The 22,456-nt window shown below is 32.5% G+C and overlaps 1 protein-coding gene across 1 annotated transcript in view; it reads right to left on the bottom strand.

The window, feature by feature from the left end:
- The window catches only part of LOC145672504 (pyrimidodiazepine synthase-like), a 38,779-nt gene that overhangs the window by 5,711 nt on the left and 10,612 nt on the right, over positions 1-22,456 (bottom strand). Inside the window, exons 3-5 of the mRNA XM_081741669.1 lie at positions 14,569-14,791; positions 7,842-7,974; positions 3,744-3,859 (exon numbers count right to left, since the gene is read on the bottom strand). Of these exons, the coding sequence (XP_081597795.1) occupies positions 3,744-3,859; positions 7,842-7,974; positions 14,569-14,791 (472 nt within the window). The remainder of the gene's footprint in view (positions 1-3,743; positions 3,860-7,841; positions 7,975-14,568; positions 14,792-22,456) is intronic.

Raw genomic sequence — 22,456 nt, 5'->3', positions numbered from 1 at the left:
TTAGTTTCAACAGTATAGTGTTAGTTATGGTAGAATGTCTGTACACAGTTACCTTGAAGTCTTAAGAGTCATAAAAAAAAACGCAACACCTAATCTTTGTTCAATGCTATATGGACTTTGATCACACACTGTTGATTAGTTTAACTTCATTGTAAATAACTGTTACCAAGCAGAAAATAGCAGAAAACAAATAAGCAATGATGGCAGACAACGCCAAGCAATGTTACCAAACAAATTTGGGTAAAACCTAAAACCGTCAGAAAACACCAATTAGGGGTACCCCCAGTGGTGCTATTCTAATTTTTTAACAACCGGTTCTCTCTCTCTCTCTCGATATATATATTTAGGTTGATATATATTGAGAGAGAAAGAAAGAAAGAGAATAGATTGATACGTAGGTAGATATAACTCTCTTAGGAAAAAAAAACATAGAAGGTAGAGAAAAACGAATTTTTTACTGAATACCAGAACTGACAAGTAGAGACCTACATAGCATCCGAATACAAGGTGGTGTGCCGAAATTAGATAGCATTGCGAATATCTTCAAAAGAACTTATCCATGATAGATATTCAGGAATGAATCAACAATTGTTGATAATGATATATATGCGTTTCAAATATAAATAACCCTCACTACTACACTCATGCGATTCTAGTTCTCATTCTTGATATGTGAGCGTTTGAGATTAAGACATAAACGCTTATACCTTGTTCTGAGAGATCAATGTTTAACCTTGTAGCTGTGAGGATTTCTAAAAATAAAGATACTTAACTAAAAATTTACTGACCTTGAGTATAACGGTAAAATTTACTCTCATGTATGGGTATAACAAACGGTTTTGCGAACTGGAAATATTTTAACAATCGGTTCTAGCGAACTGGTGCGAACCGGCTGAATAGCACCACTGGGTACGCCCACTTCCGGAGCATGCTATACAGCAGTGGTTCTCAACCTAATTCCTATCACGACCCTCACTTTAACACATCCTTTTACCAGCAACCCCCCCTTATAATTTCTGTTTTGTAATAAGCTTGTGCGGGATTTTCAATATACCTATTGCAGAGATCTCACGAGTGGATACAGTAACTTCCATAAAAGTGAATGGATTAAAACCAAATTTGGTCAGTTCATTCATATTACAAATATCGAATCCAATCCGTCATACTGTTTCAAAATGGAGGCCGTTTGAAATTTTAAAACTTCATAACTCCCTTAATTTTGGGTCATATGATAAAAAAAATAAAGTGGTTTCTAATTTTAGTTAAAAAAAAAACTTAACTTAGTCAGTTGTTAAAAAAGTTATTGAATATTTTAAATTCCTTGATAATGTGTGTCACGAAGATTGAACCGGACATTGCTCATCCACTAGTGAAATTATATCATGCTCAAATATCTATCTGATTAGCTTTCAATTTTAATTGTAGTTCAATATGCATGTTTTGTTGCATTTCTATTTTTCTGTATTTCAATAGGCAGTTTTCGTTTGTTTCATATCGTACCTCTTTCATTTAACTTCATTTTTAAATAACTCTGCACTTGTTGAAAATGTTTAGTAGACCCATTTTATGTTGTTCTTAACAGTATGAATAAACATAAAAATATGCCTACCATAACAAAATTCTCAATATTATTTAAAAATATTTTCCGGTATTAGATTCTAATTCTATTTGTCTCTTCCGCTTATCTTCGCGATCTCCAAGTTGAGAAACCTATTCTACAGCATCAACTTTTTTTAAATTTTAAAAGAAAATAGTTTTTCTAAATTTTCGCGAAAACTACGTATGAGCTTTTACGTTGATCATTTTATCCGCTTAATGAGATTTACCAATTGGTATTTGTCTAATATTTGGACCTTTCTTACCCCTTTTTCTTTTCTTTTTCTTACCGCTATATTGTAGAATTAGAACTAAGGAACCTAAATTGAACTTAGATAAAGGTACTTTAGGTAAATAATGATATCATACAGCGTGTCCATAAAAGTACTATCATATTTTTTAAGTGGTATTACGTCACTTTGGATAATCGTATCTAAATGAAATTGGTCACATTTGAAATAAAAATCCAACTATTTTTTATTATATCTCTTAGACATTGAATGTGGGCCTAATTCTTAACGTTACGTACAAATACCTCCCGAACTTGTTCCACAATTCCCGCATTGACAGATGATCTCCCTAAATGGCCTTTCCTTTGATGACATATGCAGCCACAATCCACAAAATCATGGTACCACTTCAAAATTGACGTGTGTGTGTGTAGGAGTCTGATGTTGAAACCTTCGCCTAAAAGCACGCTGAACCTACACCAGACTCTGCAAGCTGTGATATTCCAAAACAGACCAACTTCGTTCTTGTGAGGTCGTCATAATTCCTTAAAACTTATTCTTTTAATAACACCACACAACGAAAGGAAATAAATTTACGTTAGTACATTACGGCATAACAGTACAAAAACATATAAAAGCTTCCCAAGTGACCTCGAGCAAGAAACAACAACTGCCTGCTAAATATCCAACAATGAACCCATATCGACTAATCACTAAGTAAAAATGAGTGAATTTATTTTTTCTCTGTTTGATCAAATCAGTTATTTACATTTTTGTTCGTTGTTGTCCATTGTTAACATGCACGAAAATATTTGAGCTTTACTTTCAAATGTGACCAATTTCATTTAAATACAATTACCCAAAGCAACGTAATACCACATTAAAGTATGATAGTACTTTTGTGGACACTCTGTATATTAAAAATTATTGGACACAAAGTAAAAATTGTATAGAATTGGTGAAAGACTCAAAATAGGAAATTCTCCATGCATCATATAGCATCTAGACAGATATAGGATTTTGAAACATTGACAAAAATATAGTGGATATTTCGTTGAGTGTGATAGTGTTTACAAGTTTTAAAATGAATATTTTTTTAAATAGTTTACTATTAAACTACTACTGAAAGCAAATACTTAGGAAGATTAGAATTTTCTGTTCCTGTAAATAACACTCGACTTTTCAGTAAAAATTTAATTTTTTTAAAAAAATATATTTCTTTCGTTGAGTTGATTTTGAGTGTAACGTCCCGTTTAGCAGCGATGCTATATGAGACGTGGACCTAATGTGGAATCCGAACCCCACGAGCTCCCACCGGGAATCAAACCCGGGTCTCCCGCGCCAAAGGCGTGTACGCTAACCGCTTAGCCACGAAGAAGTTCATCTTTCATTCGTATTATTACATAATTCTTTTAATCTGTTTCAAAAATTTACGAAAAAAGAAGAAATAGAAAGAAAAAAGAGGAAAATAGTACCGAGTTAAAGCTTTACATCTGTTTTCAAATTTATTCTCAGAAATACAACAAATTCTGATGTTGAATATGTAGTTAACCAGAACTGTTTAACTAAACTAAACAATTTATTTCAATTATTTCTATCTCATCCATATCTTTAGTCTCTTTCTGTTAATGGGCCGCGGTGGTTCAGTGGTAGAGCGTTCACCTCTGGTGTTAGGGGTCTCGGGTTCAAACCCTGCTCCCGCCAAGTGAACTTTGTGGTGGACAAACACCGTGTGCGTGGATTTTCTCGGGGTTCTCCCATTTCCTCCCACTTTCTTCATTCCACCATTTTACTCATCTCTCATCATCACCGTCTCCTTTAGCCTAACCGGCATAACCGTGGGACGTAAAACTCAAAAATTTCATTTCATTTTTTTCTCTTTCTGTTAACCTTTTCTTAATTAATATTTACCCTTACCAATTTAGGAAATCTTTCCTTGGCAACTCTAAACGCTTCTCCATTAAACATCACTGGCAGCTTGGATCTTTCGCACCATGGCCATATCATGTAGTCAAGCATACAAGGTTTGTCTCCTATAAAAATGAAAATATGACATCTATTATCAATCATGATATATCTTACATATTTTAGTAATTATAATGCTGTATAACTTCGAAAAAATAGAAACTAATTAATATGCACACAAACTAATTAATATGCAAAGAGATTTCGTCTGAGAAAACGAGTGAACTCAAATTACATAATATTTTCCGTATTTCTAACAAGTTTTCTTCTAACAAAGAAACACTGACCAAAGCTTCAAACCCACTATATTTTAAACTATAATATGTAACGGTTTCGGATATCTAACATATCCTTCCTCAGACACTATAGAACATCGTTTTCTTCATATATATAGAATATAGTTTTCTTCATTTAACCAATATATGAAAAGAATTTCTGGTTCGATTCCCGGGTTTTAGATGTTACCCAGCATAGCAAGGCCATTGGAGAGGTATTTGATAGAGGAATGAACTCTGATCTGAGAAATTGTATACATAGTCATTACTTGTATACATATTCATACACTGATCTGAGAAATTGTATACATATTCATTACTTGTATACATATTCACATATTCATACATTGATCTGAGAAATTGTATACATATTCATTACTTGTATACATATTTCATACGCTGATCTGAGAAATTGTATACATATTCATTACTTGTATACATATTCATATACTGATCTGAGAAATTGTATAGATATTCATATACTTGAGATGTTTCCAAGTATATGAATCTTATCGGACAGGGCCTTTCATGTATTGTGAGGAACGGTGTGTTATTGTCATTAAGCTTCAAAATTAGATAAGTCAGTATAAATATTCATACACTGATCTGAGAAATTGTATACATATTCATTACTTGTATACATATGCATACACTGATCTGAGAAATTGTATGAATATGTATACATGTTCCTGGATCTAATATATTTATAATATTGTACATTTTTCGTCATCAAAACAATGTTTTAAAACATAATTTTCCCAGATAACTTCTTAACTCGTTAGACATAAAATAAAGTTTATTTACATATAATAATGTTGTTCTTAATCTGAAGAAAGACAAAGCTCATAGAATACACAATATTCATCTCATATTTCATCTTCTTATTTTTATCGGAAGCTTCTGCGATTTCCAACCTGATTTATATTTTTCAAGAATTTTTCTAATAGAAACTTACCTATATATGTAGCATCTCTCAATATGATGTTAAAAATACCTTTGTTTCAATTTAACGAATTTCATTACCTTAAGACACCAACTTCTATAACTTATTTGAAGCTAATATTAATAAATATTTAAATATTTGAGTTGGTTCCGTTTCAAAATGAAACAAGAGAGATATCTACAATTTCACACTGATTTTCCACACCAAAAACAAAGAAAGAATTTTTTTGGGGGGGGGGGGGGGATCAAAATTATAAAACTTTATATTATTGTTAAGTCCTGACAAGTATTAGACATAACAATATCCTCGGACGGAAGAAGTGAAAAAAACGTAAGTGCCAGAATAGCGCAGGCTAAACAAACATTCAATAGTAAAAGAGGGTTGCTAACATCAAGAAATGTGTCGTTGGACGTTCGTAAACGATTTATTAATACCCTGGTATGGAGCGTGGCGCTTTACGGATCAGAGACATGGGTATTGACAAAAGCTGAAATATCCAAGCTGGAAGCATTTGAAATGGTGTTGGTGCAGAATGTTGCGCATATCATGGACCGAAAGGAAAAGGAATGAAGACGTACTAAAGGAAGCTAATGAAGGACGACAGATCATGAAGGTAATAGGAAAAAGACAAAACAGCATGTTTGGCCATCATATTCGACACACCGATTGGATCACCGTGCTGATAGAGGGAAAGGCAGAAGGAAAATCAGGAAGAGGAAGATCAAGGTTAGAATATCTAGATGCAGTTACGAAGAAGAGACCTTGTCAAAGTATAAAACAGGTCTCCCAAGTTAGAGAAAAGTTTTAAAAACACCTATGGTTGAGGTGAACAAGAAGATTACAAAATTAGAAATTTTAGTTTACTTTGGTTTTAAGTCATTAAAGAGTACCTTAAAATCCTATACGAGGCAAAAGAAAAGGCCTTGCTAATTGGTTACTTTGTACTTTTGGAAGAACAAAATTATAAATGCAAAGTACACTTAGATACTTTCTTAATAGTTCATACGAAAGACATACAGAAAGTTAACTTTAAAGACTTTCGATTGTTCATATGTAATCTCTAGTTCCAAGAAAGTAAAAAGTTGAGAAAATATTTAAAAATAAACAAAAAAGATAGTTAACTTTAAGACCTTGAACAAAGATGAAAAACTAAACTCTCTCTCAGGTTCACATCGTCTTTCTATATTTTTCTAAGTTTCCTTCTCTGATATCAGCGATCACTTTACCATGAAAAGCCCAAAACTAATTTTGAGTGTCCCATATGGATATACTTTATATACTATAGAATAGAGCTTTCCCTATCATTCTTACTCTCTCTTTTCTTTATTTCTTTCTTTTCTTTTCTACTTTATCTTTATCTCTCTAAGAAAGAACGAAAGGAAGAGAGAGATAGAAGACATTTTCTTTTTCTTTCTTTTCATAAAAGAAAAAGTAAACAAGAAGAAATGAGTTATTTACCAAAAGAGAGAGAGGAAATAAAAGAAAAAGAGAGAAACAAAAAGAAGAACAAAAAGAAAGAAAAAGGAACCGAGAGAGAGAGAGAGAGGACTTCCTTCTTTCCTTTTTTCTTTATTCTTTCTTCTCTTTCCTCTTCTTTTCTTCTTTTTTCTTTTATTTTTTCTTCTTTTCTTTTTATCTCTTTTCTCTTCCTCATTGGAACAGATATCTTGGAATCACTTTAGTACCTATTATTTTGATTTTACTTCACATTGGGTTTATATATTTTGTACATTAGACATTCTCTTGTACAAAATAATACGAATATAATCAAAATTGAATAATTACAGATGAAAGTAATATATATTACTTCCTCACGAAAGAACTTTATATTAAATCAGGTTCTTAGGACATTACTTATATCAGAAAAATGCTTAACTTCTTCCTATATCAATAAATATGTAAATAACATAACAAGATTTGAAAGTAAAACATAAATATTGAATAGGTTACATTGATGATGTTCTTGTACAGTAAAACTACTGAATTTGGAACCTATCGACCTTCACCTTTTATCTAAAGCTAAGTGGTTTCTTATACATAAAACAAATAGAGAATCGTTTCTCTATTTCAAGGAGAAGGACATGGAACACATTCTCCATCATCATTAAAAAGCAGCAATTTTCATGTACTTAAAAAAAAAAAAAAAAAAAAAAAAAAAAAAAAGTGTTCTTGTTAGAGACTAGTGACACTCCTCTAGCACTCATAATATGTACGATTTTATATGATACAACACATCATACGTCTTTTCTTCTTTCCGAATGTACAGTAATAATTTTCTATTACATTTGCTTCAAATATGTCGTAGTTGTAAGTTACTTTCAATTTTTCTTTAGACGCTTACTTTGCATTGTATATTTACTTTGAGCTTATTTATTCCTATTATCATTCAAAATTTTTAAATTTTATTACAATGTTTTTCTTCTTTAAATTAGATGGCTAGGTATTAGATGTTAGGGCAAAGATTAGAAGTAAAAACAGCCTTTTGGCTGAATCTCTCCCGTTTTAATGAAAGCGTCTGAATTTGAATATATTGTTGTATTACTCCAATACATTTATCCTGGATATCTCCCGAAGTTTCTGAGGAAAGAGTAGATTTCCTCGTAGTCTTATACCTAAAGACGTCTCTTTAGGATAGAATCAATTATTCAATGCTTTAGGAAGTACAAGGTCTCGAATTCAAACTTGAGTAGTGATTCGAATCGCACTTGAATCGCACTTGGTTCTGTGATTACCTAATTCTCAATTCATTCAAAGGAACCAAATGCAGTCTCTGTACTTACGTGTTAAGCCAAAGTTAAAAACTAAAGTTAAAACCTACTCATGGAAATATACCTCCAAATAATGTAGTTCCTCTTGAGGCCAGTTCTGTCTCATAAACATTCAATTCAGAAATAATCTTCTTCAAGTAACGCTCAGGTGGATGATTGTCCGATCGCAATATGGCTTCATTCATAGCAGCAATCACCTATGAAGCAATCTTTGATTAATATGCAAAAGAAATCCATATTTAGATACCGTATATAAAGAATGTTTTACACAGCGTACTTTCAACAGAAAGCATCGAGCTGGAGGGTGTAATGTAATTCTGTGTGTTGTGTGTTATTAAACTAACAACACAGATACAACCGGGAGAGGGATACGCAATATTAATATTATAAAGGTTTCCCCTACACCAATTTTAATGATCCAAATCTATCTAATAATAATAAAAAAAATGAATTTATTAACTGATTATTACTCAAAATTAACTAATCTGATCTTTTTAATACCATTTTTGTCTAAACGATTATAATATATATATATATATATATATATATTAACGAAATTTAATATATATATATATATATATATATATATATATATATATACTGTGAGAATATATGTAAATTTTAAAATAAGCATTCCGACAAAATTAACGGTACAAAAAATAACAATGCAACTATAGCCCTAATTACAGCAAAGTTTTCTCAATAGAAGATACCATGTCAGAATATTACTTAACAGACTATACTAATTTAATTCCGTTGTACTTCGATGGGCCACTAGAACGGGTTACAAACCAGAAATGCCTCGTGATACAACAGACAAAAGTTAAAGTAAGGTATAGCAAGTTTAATTTTAAAAAAAATATATCAGTTGAGCAACCAAAGAGACTAGTTAAAGCAATTAATGAATTGATAAAAAGGGAAAGGTTCTATTCTTACGTTTCCTGGTGGATCAGGTAGGGCATGTGGTTGACTAATCCGTCTAAGCCGGCACAAAGTTACAAATATCAAACCAATACTCTTAATAATGTCGTCTCTTAAATATTTTCAGTCGAGTACCATATAAAATAAATGAATTGTAATATATTCACACAAAATATAACACAAATTAACCGCTCATTTTACGTAGTGTGCTTACAACGAAAAAATTGCTCCCGTAGGTCAAGTGGATTTCATGGCTTCTGACCTGGTCATCGATAACAAGGGCCAGAAACCATGAAAATTCCCACCAGAAGATAATACAATAGAAGCTTACGTAGATACATGTATACTTCAAGTGCACCAAGTAGCAAAAGTTCACAAATCCATCTCGACATATTACCAAAAATATTAAAGAAAAATCACAACGTAATAAATTGAATTTGTATCAGATCTAGGTTAGAATAATAACGTAAAGATGTAACATCATATGTTACGTGGGATGTTGGAAACCCAAGAGGGAGAAAATCCAACCATGCATCTTTAAAAATAAAAAATAAAAAATAAAAACATTGTTTCATTCACTAGACGTTTTACATTCTCAACCTAAAACATTTAAGAAAAAATACTGGAATAAAAATATATCACACATTTTGTTCGAATCAAGCTCAACTACTAGCAGATATTTTTTGTTTATTTTTGTCAAGATTTATATTATATTCTTAACACATTTTGTTAATAGTGAATACTTCATTTAAAAAAAAATAATGATAAAATAACTAATGCGACAATAACGATTACTAGTCCATGTGAAAGACTTTTCATTAAAGTTTTGTTTATATCTTGTACTAACCACGAGCAGGCCTGATTTCTCCATATGTTAAGTACGTTATAATCCAGAACGCACTCTAGACTATAGTCTAATTAACATAGAAAGAAATCTAGTTGTGGAGAAATCCAACTTTTTATACCCTACATGTATCCTGATTACAGAAACCAAAATTCATTAAACAAAACAGAAATAATTTTTCGTATGAACTGATTTATTATTATTATTATTATTATTATTATTATTATTATTATTATTATTATTATTATTATTATTATTATTATTATTATTATTATTATTATTATTATTATATTGCTAAAAAGCATAGGGAAAGTTGGTCACCCGAGGGACACATTTCATATTTTGTTCTATGGAAGTGAGTATATATCAAATGTCATATAGTATGTTTTTATCTCAATTAAAAAGTATATTTAAAGATAAATAACACTGTTCGACCAACTTCCTTCCTTTTTCTTGTGTTCCAATAGCTGATTTTTATGTCAACGGACCTCCTAAATGCGAATCTGCAATTTGTTTTGCTCTTTCAGGGATAGTTTTGAAAATATTTTGTGATATATGTTTTACTATCTATGCTGTAGTAGAAGTTACATTACATCTGGTAGTAGGAAATACAATTGACTTATTGCATGTGAAATTAATACGCAAAGCACTGTAAACACACATATAATCACCATGAAAACAATGCAGACATGTTGTTTACTGGTTTGAGAGTGAAAATAACTATAACTGTAATTCGGGAAGTTACTTACGATAACTGTTTGTGTGTGGTATGTTTACAGTACAGTTCCTGGCAATTCTCCAGCAATAGTCAGCCAGAAGTGAAGGCACCACTTCCCTGCATAACGTCTATCTACTGTTTGTATGTCCTTATGGAATCTCTCATCATGTTTATCCGAAATGTCACTGTAAAGCTGGGAAGTAATTCAGATGGGAGTGAATAAAGTGTACTTTCACGGATATGTTGCACCTAAAGGATTTATACGCCTTGATCATTTCTGTTGCTAAGTGTCTGTAATTGTGTGCCCATTTCTTGCCCAGGAATTTGCATTTAACGTTCTTGAGACTAATCCAAGCACGATTTTCTTCGTCCGTTAATTCTGGCTTCGAACAGAGGTTCATGTATTAGTTCACGGATTTGTGGACCCACAAACACACCTTTCTTTCTCTTCGCTAGACGATAACTTGGGAGAACAGATATTTAAGACCCTTGCCACTTTTATCCATCGCCTTCACCAACTCCTTAAATAGTCCTAATTTAATATGAAGTGGACGAATGAGGATTTCCTTTCCACTTCCTTTCAGGCCATTCCTTTCTTATGTAATGGGCATCTCGTTGACAACTATCCCATACAGAAAGAAAACAAACATATTTGATGTTCCTTGCTGCCAGTGGTGCTATTCAGCCGGTTCACACCGGTTCGTTAGAACCGGTTCTTAAAATATTTCGAGTTCGCAGAACCGTTTGTTTTACTCTGACAAAATCACAATCATGCATACATACGCATGATCTAACCAAGAGTGAAAGAAAGAAGACAAACAAATTTGTGAAAACATAACTGTGTTTTTCCCGGTCCCTTGCATTCTTGTGGAAACAAACAAGTTTGAATTGTTTCAATTCAATAGTATACAGAAATTTGCATGGGTGGGCGCCAAGAAATTTGTCTGAGGTGACAGATAGAGTTCCTCAGTCATGGTAATAAAGGGTTTCCAAGTTTTTTTTTTCTTTCTTTTTTTTCTTGAGTGCTCTATATTTGTCTTGATGAGAATAAACATTTGAAATTTTCAGACAACGAAAGACTGGTTTTGATAAAGCTTTGAAGCTACATGCACTAAATCTCACTAACAAAAATACACTATTACATATTCTGTCATCCGTTTTTCCCCTCCTTACAGTCGGTTTTGTTTGAACGTGGCGCTACAAAATATAATAGAAACAAATTTTAGTTCGAACCCACGGTTGTAATTTGACGTTGCCCTATACAACGTAAGGACTCTTGTATCTATCTTGTATGGTAGGTTTCCTAAGAGAATTATATCTGTCTCTCTCAGATACACAGACACAGACACACACACACACACACATATATATATATATATATATATATATATATATATATATATATATATATATATATATATATATATATATATATATATATATATATATTATAGAACCTATTGTTAAAAAATTAGAATAGCACCACTGCTTGTTGCATTCCCGAAATAATTGCAACAACCTTTAAGTCATAGCAAATCTTCCATTTATGAGTATTATATCGGATGGAAAGTAACATACTGTAAAAGACCATATGATTCTTTCCCCATCAAAGCATACGCAACTAGAATTGAAAGAAGAGTATTGCCATTATGGAGAAGCACCCCTTTCAGTCTTGCATGCATCGATGAAGAGTCACGAGTCCTTTGGGTTGTAGTGTATGGTTAGAACTGCCATTAAGTCGTTTATGTCGTTGCAGAAGGACAATTGTTCACCGGAGGTGAACAACTGAAGAAATGCTCGTTCTGTGTGTCTGAACCTGGTTATATTTGTACCTGGTTGCAGTAGATTGCGTTCCTGCAGCCCTGATGCTATTCCTGATCCTGAAGTTCTGCTTTCTATTTAGATAAACCCAGGTCACGCACTGAGTCATTAAGATGATCTTGATTGTAAATGATTGGAGAACGAGACCTAGAGGACATCTGGACGCCATTTCGCAAGTTTCCATCGGATCGCCGCAAAAATCTACTCAGCAAATTTCATATGTCTCGCGAGACTACCCTCAAAATTTTAAGTTAAAAGTCTGAAAAATGCGTCCTGTAGCGTGGGAGACAAAGAAACGAATAAATGTAAATCGATCACCTCAGGCTTTTTATTGACGTTTGACATTTATTACCATAATCCGACAACTATCCCTGATACCCAATTTCTGATGTCATACCCGGATTAAGCACATCAAATTACACAACACATACATTTCCAAGTACCAGGGGGGGGGGATGTCGAACAGTGTAATTAATGCAGAGTTGAACTTTGCATATTATATCTTATTTCTTGTCTATTTTTATATATGGATTTGGATATATATATATATATATATATATATATATATATATATATATATATATATATATATATATATATATTGTATGTATTATGTGTATTTGTATGCATGTGTATATATATGAACACACATAATATATATTGCTCTGATTCTCTTTATGTCTTATACTATTTTCCATTTTCATTTTTGTATAACGTGCTGATTTTGATATGTTTCAAACTTAATAATTATAATGCCTATTGTAATAATTATTGCTCTGGATATGAGAATGGTAAATAAATAAAATAAATTCCTGACTTGGTCGTTAAAGATGTATGAAATCTGGCGTTGTAAGTGTAGTATACGACATTATTTCTGTTTTCCACAACTTTCTTTTGAATTGCTAGATGCGCTTGCGCTAATTGTCGACAATACAGACCAAAATCTATCATCGTTTTGCCTGATGACAGCAACTCGTGATGCACGATGTCCATTCAATCCAATCAAACGCACAGCATAATTTTCTTGGGTATCAGTGTAGGCTTTGCCACATACTGTGGAGCTTCTCTTCGCTTCATACATTGTTGTCATAGTTTACATAACTCGTGATCATGTAATTCTCTTTCAGACATGATAAGATTTCATTCAGATCATGTAGAACTCAAACGTTGAGGTTTTTTTTTTAAGCCAGCTTTTTTCAACTAGTTAATTCAGATCATGTAGAACTCAAACGTTGAGGTTCTTTTTTTCTTTAAGCCAGCTTTTTTCAACTGGTTAATTCAGATCATGTAGAACTCAAACGTTGAGGTTCTTTTTTTAAAGTTAGCTTTTTTCAACTGGTTAATTCAGATCATGTAGAACTCAAACGTTGAGGTTCTTTTTTTCTTTAAGCCAGCTTTTTTCAACTGGTTAATTCAGATCATGTAGAACTCAAACGTTGGGTTCTTTTTTTTTAAGCCAGCTTTTTTCAACTGGTTTAACTCTGATTATAAATGTTTAGTTCTTTGGTGATGCCACAACTGCCTACAGTCAATATTGCTCGACTTATATTGACAGAATATCATCCGCTTTTGCTATAATTGGCCGTCCACTGCGAGGAACATCTTGAGCATCGAAATTTTCAGAACGTAAGTGACTGAATAAATTTTGGGCTGTTGCATTTGATAGTGTATCTTTCCTCATAAACAGCACAAATTTCTCTACGGACCTGCGCAATATTTGCACCTTTATAGAAATAAGATTTTAAAAGTGTAGCTAGCCCAGTTTTGCGGAAAGAGTTCACTCATTTCAGATTATAAGAATTCCAACACTTCTTGCACATCTACTAGCTTCAACTGTCAAATGATGTTAGATCTGACCCGCTGCGACTCATATACCCTGAGATCTGGGACACGTGCACAATAGGCTCAATACTTTATAGATACTTTATCAGGGCATAAAGTTTCAAAGTCAGGCGCACTCGCCAATCCAAAAATGATGGTCGCCAATATCTCTCACGTACAAATTATGAGAGATTCCCCCCCTGTCTTTGGTTTAACAAAGTAAGAGATTACATCAGGGCATAACATTTCAAAACCAGACAATTACATTCAGGATAATCAATTTTGAATTGGATAATTCATATCAGTGACAATTATCTTCGTGCGGAACAGAAACTGCGCAGCCCTATGAGTTTACGAAGAAAGCATTCCTACTAAATACTGGTCGCCAGCTCTTAATTTCTAGTCGCCAATAGCGACCTGGCGACTGGAAATTTTGCGCCGTATACCTGGTAATATTTAAAATAAATTTAAGGATTTTAGCGAGCAGAATAACATTCCAAAAAGTATTGACTTTGACAGAATATATAATCCAATAAAGATTTGTTTCTGGCCCGATAAACCTTTAAGTTCCTTAAGCCACAAAGTAGTTATTTTTAAATAAAGTTTAAATAGACTAGCTTCAATACACATTCTTACACATATTCTACACGAATTTATAATTCATACCTTGTCAAATTTTTTAATTAATTCCTTGTCTCTCTTAGTTCGCTCAGGATTGTAAGAATACAATACTGGGTCTGGGTATTTAGAATTTAAATAATCCACAATCTCCAAACTTCCTACTGTTATCACACCACTTTTCTCTTCCAGTACAGGAACTTGACCAACAGGATTTTTTTGTAGCAACCAATCAGGTTTATCTGTCACATCGATGTTAACAATATCATGTCTGAAACAGATTAAGAGTTTGGGAAAATGCATATTTCATAGATTGGTTTCAAAATACATAAAATATATTTTAAGTTTAAGAAGTTCAGTTTAAGAAGTAAATTATACATAGATAACTATAGGCTATATAACTACACAGCTACTAATAGAGTCAAATATCGTTTGTGGAAACCAACGATAAATATATTGCACATATGCAACTACACACAGTAAAGATATATATATAACTTCTTATTATTGGGATATGGTTTGTGTAGTATTCCCTAAGCTCGAGGGTTTATCAGAAGCTTAAAAACAATTGTTTAGGTATCTTCAAATGTGTTTGCTATATAAATTGATAATTGCACTGGGAGAGGACATTGATTCGGATCACCATCTTCTAGTGGTAGAAGTATAAATCTGCTTAAAGTAAATCAAGAAAAATGAGAGGAGAAATCGAAAATGGAACTTAGAGCAACTAAGAATATAGACAGTGATGTGAAAGAAGAGATTGAAGAAAAATTTTGTGCAATAGCTATTTGGTAGACAATGTAGAAATTAGTTGAGTAAAGTTAAACAAATTCTACTAGAAATACTTCACAGTTTCAGGTTACTTTTCTGACTTTATTCCCGTAACTTCTGGAGTTCCTCAAGGCAGTGTTCTGGGTCCCCTTCTATTTTTATTATACATGGACGATTTGTCTTCTTTGTTCACAAACAGCTCTACCAAAATTCTTCTATTTGCTGATGATTGGAAACTCTAAAGACAAGTTAAATCAGAGTACGATGCTCTTGCTCTTCAGCATGATGCTTCTATTCTTCTCAACTGATGTAACTCTTGGAAACTTAGTTTAAACATCAAAAAATGTGCTTCTCTTACGATTTCTTTACAAAAGAAACCTATAAACCACATCTACAAAATTGGTCATCAGAACATAAATCCTGTCACCTCTTTCAGAGATCTTGGTGTTATCGTTGACAGTAAGCTTACTTTTGCGGATCATATAAGCACAATATCTTGTACTGCTATGAGAAAACTAGGATTCCTTTATCGCTTCACTAACATAAAAAATCCTAGTTCCTTAAGCTTGTTCTATAAGTCATATGTTGCTCCCACTATTGAGTACTGTTCTCCTATCTGGTCTATGGCCTGCCCTACTCATCTGAAAAAATTAAATTCTGTAATAAATTTCTTTTTAGCCATTGTATCCTACCGAGTACCTCACCTTCGAACACTTCCAAAAAATGATGTTTTAACATTTCTCAATATCAAACCTCCCCTAGTGAGAAACAAAATTTCTGACCTAATATTTTTGCATAAAATTGTAAATGGCCATATATCATGTGAACAGTTATTAAGTCAGATCAATTTTCGCGTACCCGCTAGAACAACACGATCTAGTGATCTCTTTTACACTCGAGCTGTGAGAGTTAATATTGTCCAAAGGTCCCTTCTAAACAGAATTAATAGCACGTATAATAAGTTACCAGAAACTGTAGACGTTTTTTCAAATGAGCATACCTTCAGATCATCTATAAATAAAGTATCTTTGTAATGTTGCCATTGTACTGTACTATCTTGATTTCAAATTGTTATTCTATTGTTATGTTACATAATTGTTAAGATGTTTCAGTGTAAAATGGCCTAGTGCTATATCTGAAACCTATTATAAATAAATAAATAAATAAATAAATAAATAAATAACATTGGCAAAACGGAAAGAGCACCGAGAAAATCATGGATAACTGAAGCGATGCTTAAGGAGGGGGCAACGCACAATGGCGAAAACCACGTACATCAAAGAATACAGAAGACTGAATAATGAATTAAGAAGAGAGACGGACAAAGCCAAAGAAAAGTACATGAAACAGATATGTGAAAAAATAATGGAACTTTCAACTGCGCGGCAGATATGATCTAATGTATCAGGAAACAAAAGAATTAGGAGGGAAAGGTAACTAAAATATAATCACATTTGGAATCGGAGACCAACAACGTCATGTAGTCACTGACCATCAAAGAATCCTTAAAATTTTGGAAGAATACATATGTGATCTGTATGATGAGAACCACAACAAAGGTTATTGTGATCGAAGCACAGGAAGAGGCGGATGATGAAGATAAAGGACCTAGTATATATTGAAAAGTGAAGCCAATGAAGACATGTGAAGGAGAAAGACCACTGAAGACGATGACATACTAAGCAGATTTACTCAAGAGGTTAGGAAACAATGCAATGAAAAGTGCTAATTTCACTTAATAACAAGATCTACCTGACAGTGAGTGGAGAATGGCCAAAGGATATTCGCGATGCTACAATGATTGCATTACCCAAGAAAAACCAAGTAAAGAAGTGTAGCGATCACAGAACCATTAGCCTTATTTCTCACACTGGAAAGATATTGCGCGCATACTGAACAGTTGGCTGAAAAGTAAGATGGAAAACATATTGAAGGAACATCAATTTAGATTTCGGAAAGAAAAATGCAGAGAAGTGCTATCGGGTTTATGATAATTATATCACAACGAGTTCTTGGTGTAAACGGAAAGCTGTGTTTGTGCTTCATCGACTGACGAGAAGCTTTCGACCAGGTCAATTGGACCAAACTTCAAAAAATACTTAAAAGAACCGAGGTCAACTGTAAAGACCAACGAGTCATTCGCAACATGTACCTAGAACAATGAATGAAGTTGCGCTTGAATGAAGGAGAAGCCAATAGTGTGGATATTAGAAAGGATTCAGACAACAATGCAGTATGTCGCCGTATTATTCTACATTACAGTTAATGTTTAATTCAAGGAAGCATTAATGGGAATTGGAAATTTCAAGATGGAAGAGCAGATTGTTCACAAGATCAAGTATGTATATGATACGGTTATTATAGCCTGAACCGAAGAAGATGATTACAGAAGATGATTTGATTGACAAAATAGTTCTGATGCTGGGAAATTGTGTGGAACGGAAATCAACATCCAAAAATCGGAAGTCATGAGAATATTTCGTGGTAAGCGCCCTTATGGGTAAGAGTAGGACAAAGAAAACTTGAAGAGATAGAGAACTTTAAGTATCTGGAAAGTATTCTAACGAGAGACGCTTACTTCGCCAAAGAGATTATGTCAAGAATTGCCATAGCCAAAGAAACATTCAACAAGAAAAGATCACCCTTCACTAACAAACTTAATCTTGGACTAAGAAAGAAATTGGTCAAGTCTATGTATAGAGCATTGAACTGTATAGTCCAAAAACTTGGACATTATGGAAATTAGAGAAGAAATATTTAGAAAGCTTCGAAATGTGGTGATGATGGACAAAGTGTGAAGAAAATGTGGTGCAGTGGTATTCATGATTACTTCTCAGGGAGTATGTAAAATTGAAAATAACGTAATTGACTTGTGTAACATATTTTTACTAAAGTTATAACATGATTTTCTTGTTGATAGTAAAATGTAATTCTGTAATTAATAAATTCTATAATTTATGTTTTATTCATTATGTTAAGAAAAGCAAGTTATTCAAGGAATTGTATAGGAATGAGTATACACTGTATCTAATTATTTATGTTTTACAATCCTCTTATATCGACGAAACGAATTGTATAAAGAAAATTCAGGTACGCGAATACACTTTAAAGTACTAATTAAGCATTGGTTTTGCCGGTACTAGTTGATTCTGAAACATGGATATTTAGAGAAAGAACATACTAGTTCCTATGTGATTCCTTGTTCTGCCTGCGATAGACCTTGTAGTTTTCAAGACAAGTTGTTTTAAAACTTGATGTTTTTGGATTCTCGACGATTTATATATTCTGAAAGTAAGTGCTATTTTCTTCATTCATTTTTATTAGAACTTTTATTATTTCATTTGATATAGGAAATCACCTCCCGGTGTTTGGTCAACGAATTTCTAAACATACTGTATAGCTACTTTTAATTTGAATTAAGCATAGCTTAGTCTTAGAATGGTCCGTATTATATGTAGCGTAAAAATTTATTTCATACCTTATTCTGAACTAACGTGGAATATTTCCAACGAATCTTGTAGTCCTCCATTTCTTATACAGATCCTGACTTGTACTGGTCGTGGGAGGCTTGATACCAGGGTATTTCACATCTAACATTTCTTAACTCTCTTTAATAAAGCTTGTCTTTACGTAAAATCCCACAATATCAATTCGGGGTCCAATTGCAAACTGTACCATTTCTCTACATGCCTACATTTCTACATCAATTAAGTTTTCAACTGTCGAACTCAACTCAAGAATTATGTGTTCCTAGAGGTAATTCGATATTTCAGTGTAACCAACTATATTAATCTGACAAGAACTAAAGCCAACACTTATTTACAGAACGGAAGTGATAAGCATCTGTACTCAAATCTGATATATTCCTTTTGTGTATCTTTATGCACGAAGTAATGGTCGTGTGAACCCAAAAAATCAAAATCTAAATCTTGTCTAAATTGGGCATTACTTTGGTTCAGTTTCCATTATACTGGACAACTATCTACATCTGTCCATGGTTACCTTGGTTTCTAATGCCTTTTCAGAAGCAATAACGTCAGAAATATTCGTTCTGTATCATATCTGTGTCACTCGAACGAGAATAAGTTCTTGTGAGTTTAATGACAATAGGCGAAAGCAAGCATTGTGACTAAGATTCAGAGAGCAAGGCTTGTTCAACCCTATGAAGAAAAAGGCCCTATAATTATTAGTGTTCCGGAATTCTGAAAGTATAACCCTCACCACTTATTTCGTTCTGGACCACAGACTCATTGAAAATTACTGTTCAAGATTCCTGGAAGATTGTGTGATATCCTGAAAGAGAAATGCTCGGAAAATTAGCGAAAGGTGTATTATTGTTGACGGATAATCCACTGATTCACAAAGCCTATTATATAAGTGTATTTGACATGTTGTGTGGTTTTAAACTTATCCTCTTTTATTTACCGGACCTCATCCTTTCGAATTAATTCGAATTTCTGAACTGACAGTAAGGTGATTTTAGCTGTAGAATGGTGGTTTACAAGTCATGACAGAGTATTTCTTCGCTAACAGCCAGCATAAGCTCACTCTTCGTTTGCGAAAGGTGTATATTTCTGTGTGGTGGTTATACAGAAAATAATAAAAAATCCAGCGTGGTTCGGTTACTTCTATGCAACAGTAAACATGTTGATACTCCTCGAAAAACAAATATCATACAATTACATAACAAATTATCAGAAGCAAAACTTGAAATAGAATTAAATCTTCCCAAAATTAAAGTAGAATAGGCATTATTTAATGCAGCACTTATTCATTAGGTGAATTATTGTTTTATAATTACAACGGAATAGATAATACTAACTTTAGATACATAAATTCCCTTTTATATTTAGAAGCACTAGGATCATATTATTTTTTATTTGAAATGTTCCGAGATGTGTAATTTTTTAATCATATTTAATATAACACGTTACAAATTATACTGATCATTAAATAAAGTAAACTAAAATAAACATCAGATTAATACTGAGTTTAACATTTTTGCTTATGGACTTGAGTTTCATCATTGGAACCATGTTCATAAAATTCTCTTCTAATAATTCTTATTAATATAAGAAACAAATTTAGTTTGCTTTTTTCCTACTCTCTACTACATAATTGAAATTATTTTAGCAAACTGAAGTTATTTTAGCATAAATTAAGTTGTTAGATTGTTTGGTTTTCAGATTTATTTCAACTGTCAAAAAATATTTGAAATAGGTTTGTTCATAGTCCTATTTGGAGTGCCAAATCTCAAGTATTTGTAAATAATATTGGAAATCTAATATTTATCTTTAAGTGGTTTAGGTGGCACAAATGAAGCCTGAAAGTTAAGTGAACTTAATGTAAAAATATGCTTATGTATACCTAAACATAAAGATAATTTTTATATCTAGTAGAAATGTGGTAGTAACATGTGTTTTGAAAGTTCTTTTTTGGCATTGTTCCCTAGATTATTAGTGTAATAAAAGAACTTCATTTCTAACAGTTTGATACTAAACTCATTGAGTTTTGTTGCGAAGTCTGAAGTAAAGAAATTAAACAACATATGTCATTAAGAAACATCTGGAAGGTTCTATACTTGATTTTCATTTTTTTAACTAATTGTATTGTATTTATTTCTTTTGTATGAACTTACAAGTACGAGGAATGTCCTCAAGTAAGTGTAACATGCGTCATATGTACAAAAAATTTACATGAGTAAAATAAAGTAATATTACCTTGTCATGATATTTACGTACTCCTCAATCGTATAACAAGAATTTTCTAATAGAAATAATTTTAACTTTTGTCTGAACCTTTTCATATTTGCTTCATACTTTATATCAATAGGCAACATGTTGTACAACTTAACACCACCATAACTTACACTTTTTTGATACATTGCTGACCGGTGATTACACAAATGAAAATCATTCTTATTTCGCGTATTATGATTATGTACATCCTTATTTGTTACGAATGCCGATGAGTGTTCTTTCAAATACAAAAAGAGACGATACAAATATAAACTATCCAGAGGTAGTATATTGACCTCCTTAAACAAATGTCTACAAGAAAAATTCGGCTTCTTATCACAAAGTATTCTTATGGCTTTCTTCTGAATTTTGAAAACATTAAATCTCTGACTTGAATTTCCCCAGAACATGATACCATATTGCAAGATAGAGTTAAAACACGAATGGTACAAGGTTTTAGCTAATTTTAAATTTACCTTCTTTCTAATAATCCTTAGTGCATAACATATTCTATTTAATTTATTAATAACTGACTCTATATGAAATTCCCATGTCAGGTTATGATCTATAGTAAGACCTAAAAACGAACAGTGTGTTGCATAGTTAATTTTATTTTGGTTCAGATATAGGTTAGGGTATATTGGTTTACTGCACTTGTTATGAAAATTTATAGCAATGGATTTTTCAACATTAACAAAAAGATTATTGTTCTTCATCCAAAGAGATACTTCATTTAATGTTTGCCTAGCATTCTGTTCCAATAATTTTTCATTTTTTCCACTCACTAGCAGAGTGGTATCGTCAGCGAAAAGGGTAACATCTGCCGAAGATATGCTTTTCTCAAAATCATTAATATATAAAAGGAAGAGCAATGGCCCTAGAATAGATCCTTGTGGAATTCCGTGTTTTATATATAATTCATCTGATAAATAGCTTTCTACAATGTTATTATTCTTATGCGTTATTTCTACGACCTGCCTACGATTTTTTAAGTACGAACCAAACCAGTCCCTTGCTTTACCACTTATTCCACAGTTCTCCAGTTTGTTCAAAAGTAAACTGTGTTGTACTGTATCGAAAGCTTTAGACAAATCAAGAAAGATTCCTATACAGTTTTCTTTCTTATCTACAATATTTCTTACTTTCTCAATGAAATTAAATATTGCCATATTTGCAGATCGACCTTTAAGGAAGCCATGTTGTTTTGTTGAAATAACATTTTCTTTCAATAAAAAATTAATTACCCTGTTATACATAATTTTTTCCAAAACTTTTCCAATGACAGGTAAGAGAGATATTGGTCTGTAGTTATTTATGTTTTGCTTTTCACCTTTTTTAAACAAGGGCTTAACTTTCGCAATTTTTAACTTTTCTGGATACTCGCCATTTGTAAGTGATATATTTGCTAAATGACAAAGTGGCTTTGT

The sequence above is a fragment of the Thermobia domestica genome, chromosome 2 (assembly GCF_964235325.1).
Source record: "Thermobia domestica chromosome 2, izTheDome1.hap1.1, whole genome shotgun sequence".
NCBI classification, from domain to species: domain Eukaryota; kingdom Metazoa; phylum Arthropoda; class Insecta; order Zygentoma; family Lepismatidae; genus Thermobia; species Thermobia domestica.
This window is presented reverse-complemented; position numbering and strand designations above follow the sequence as displayed.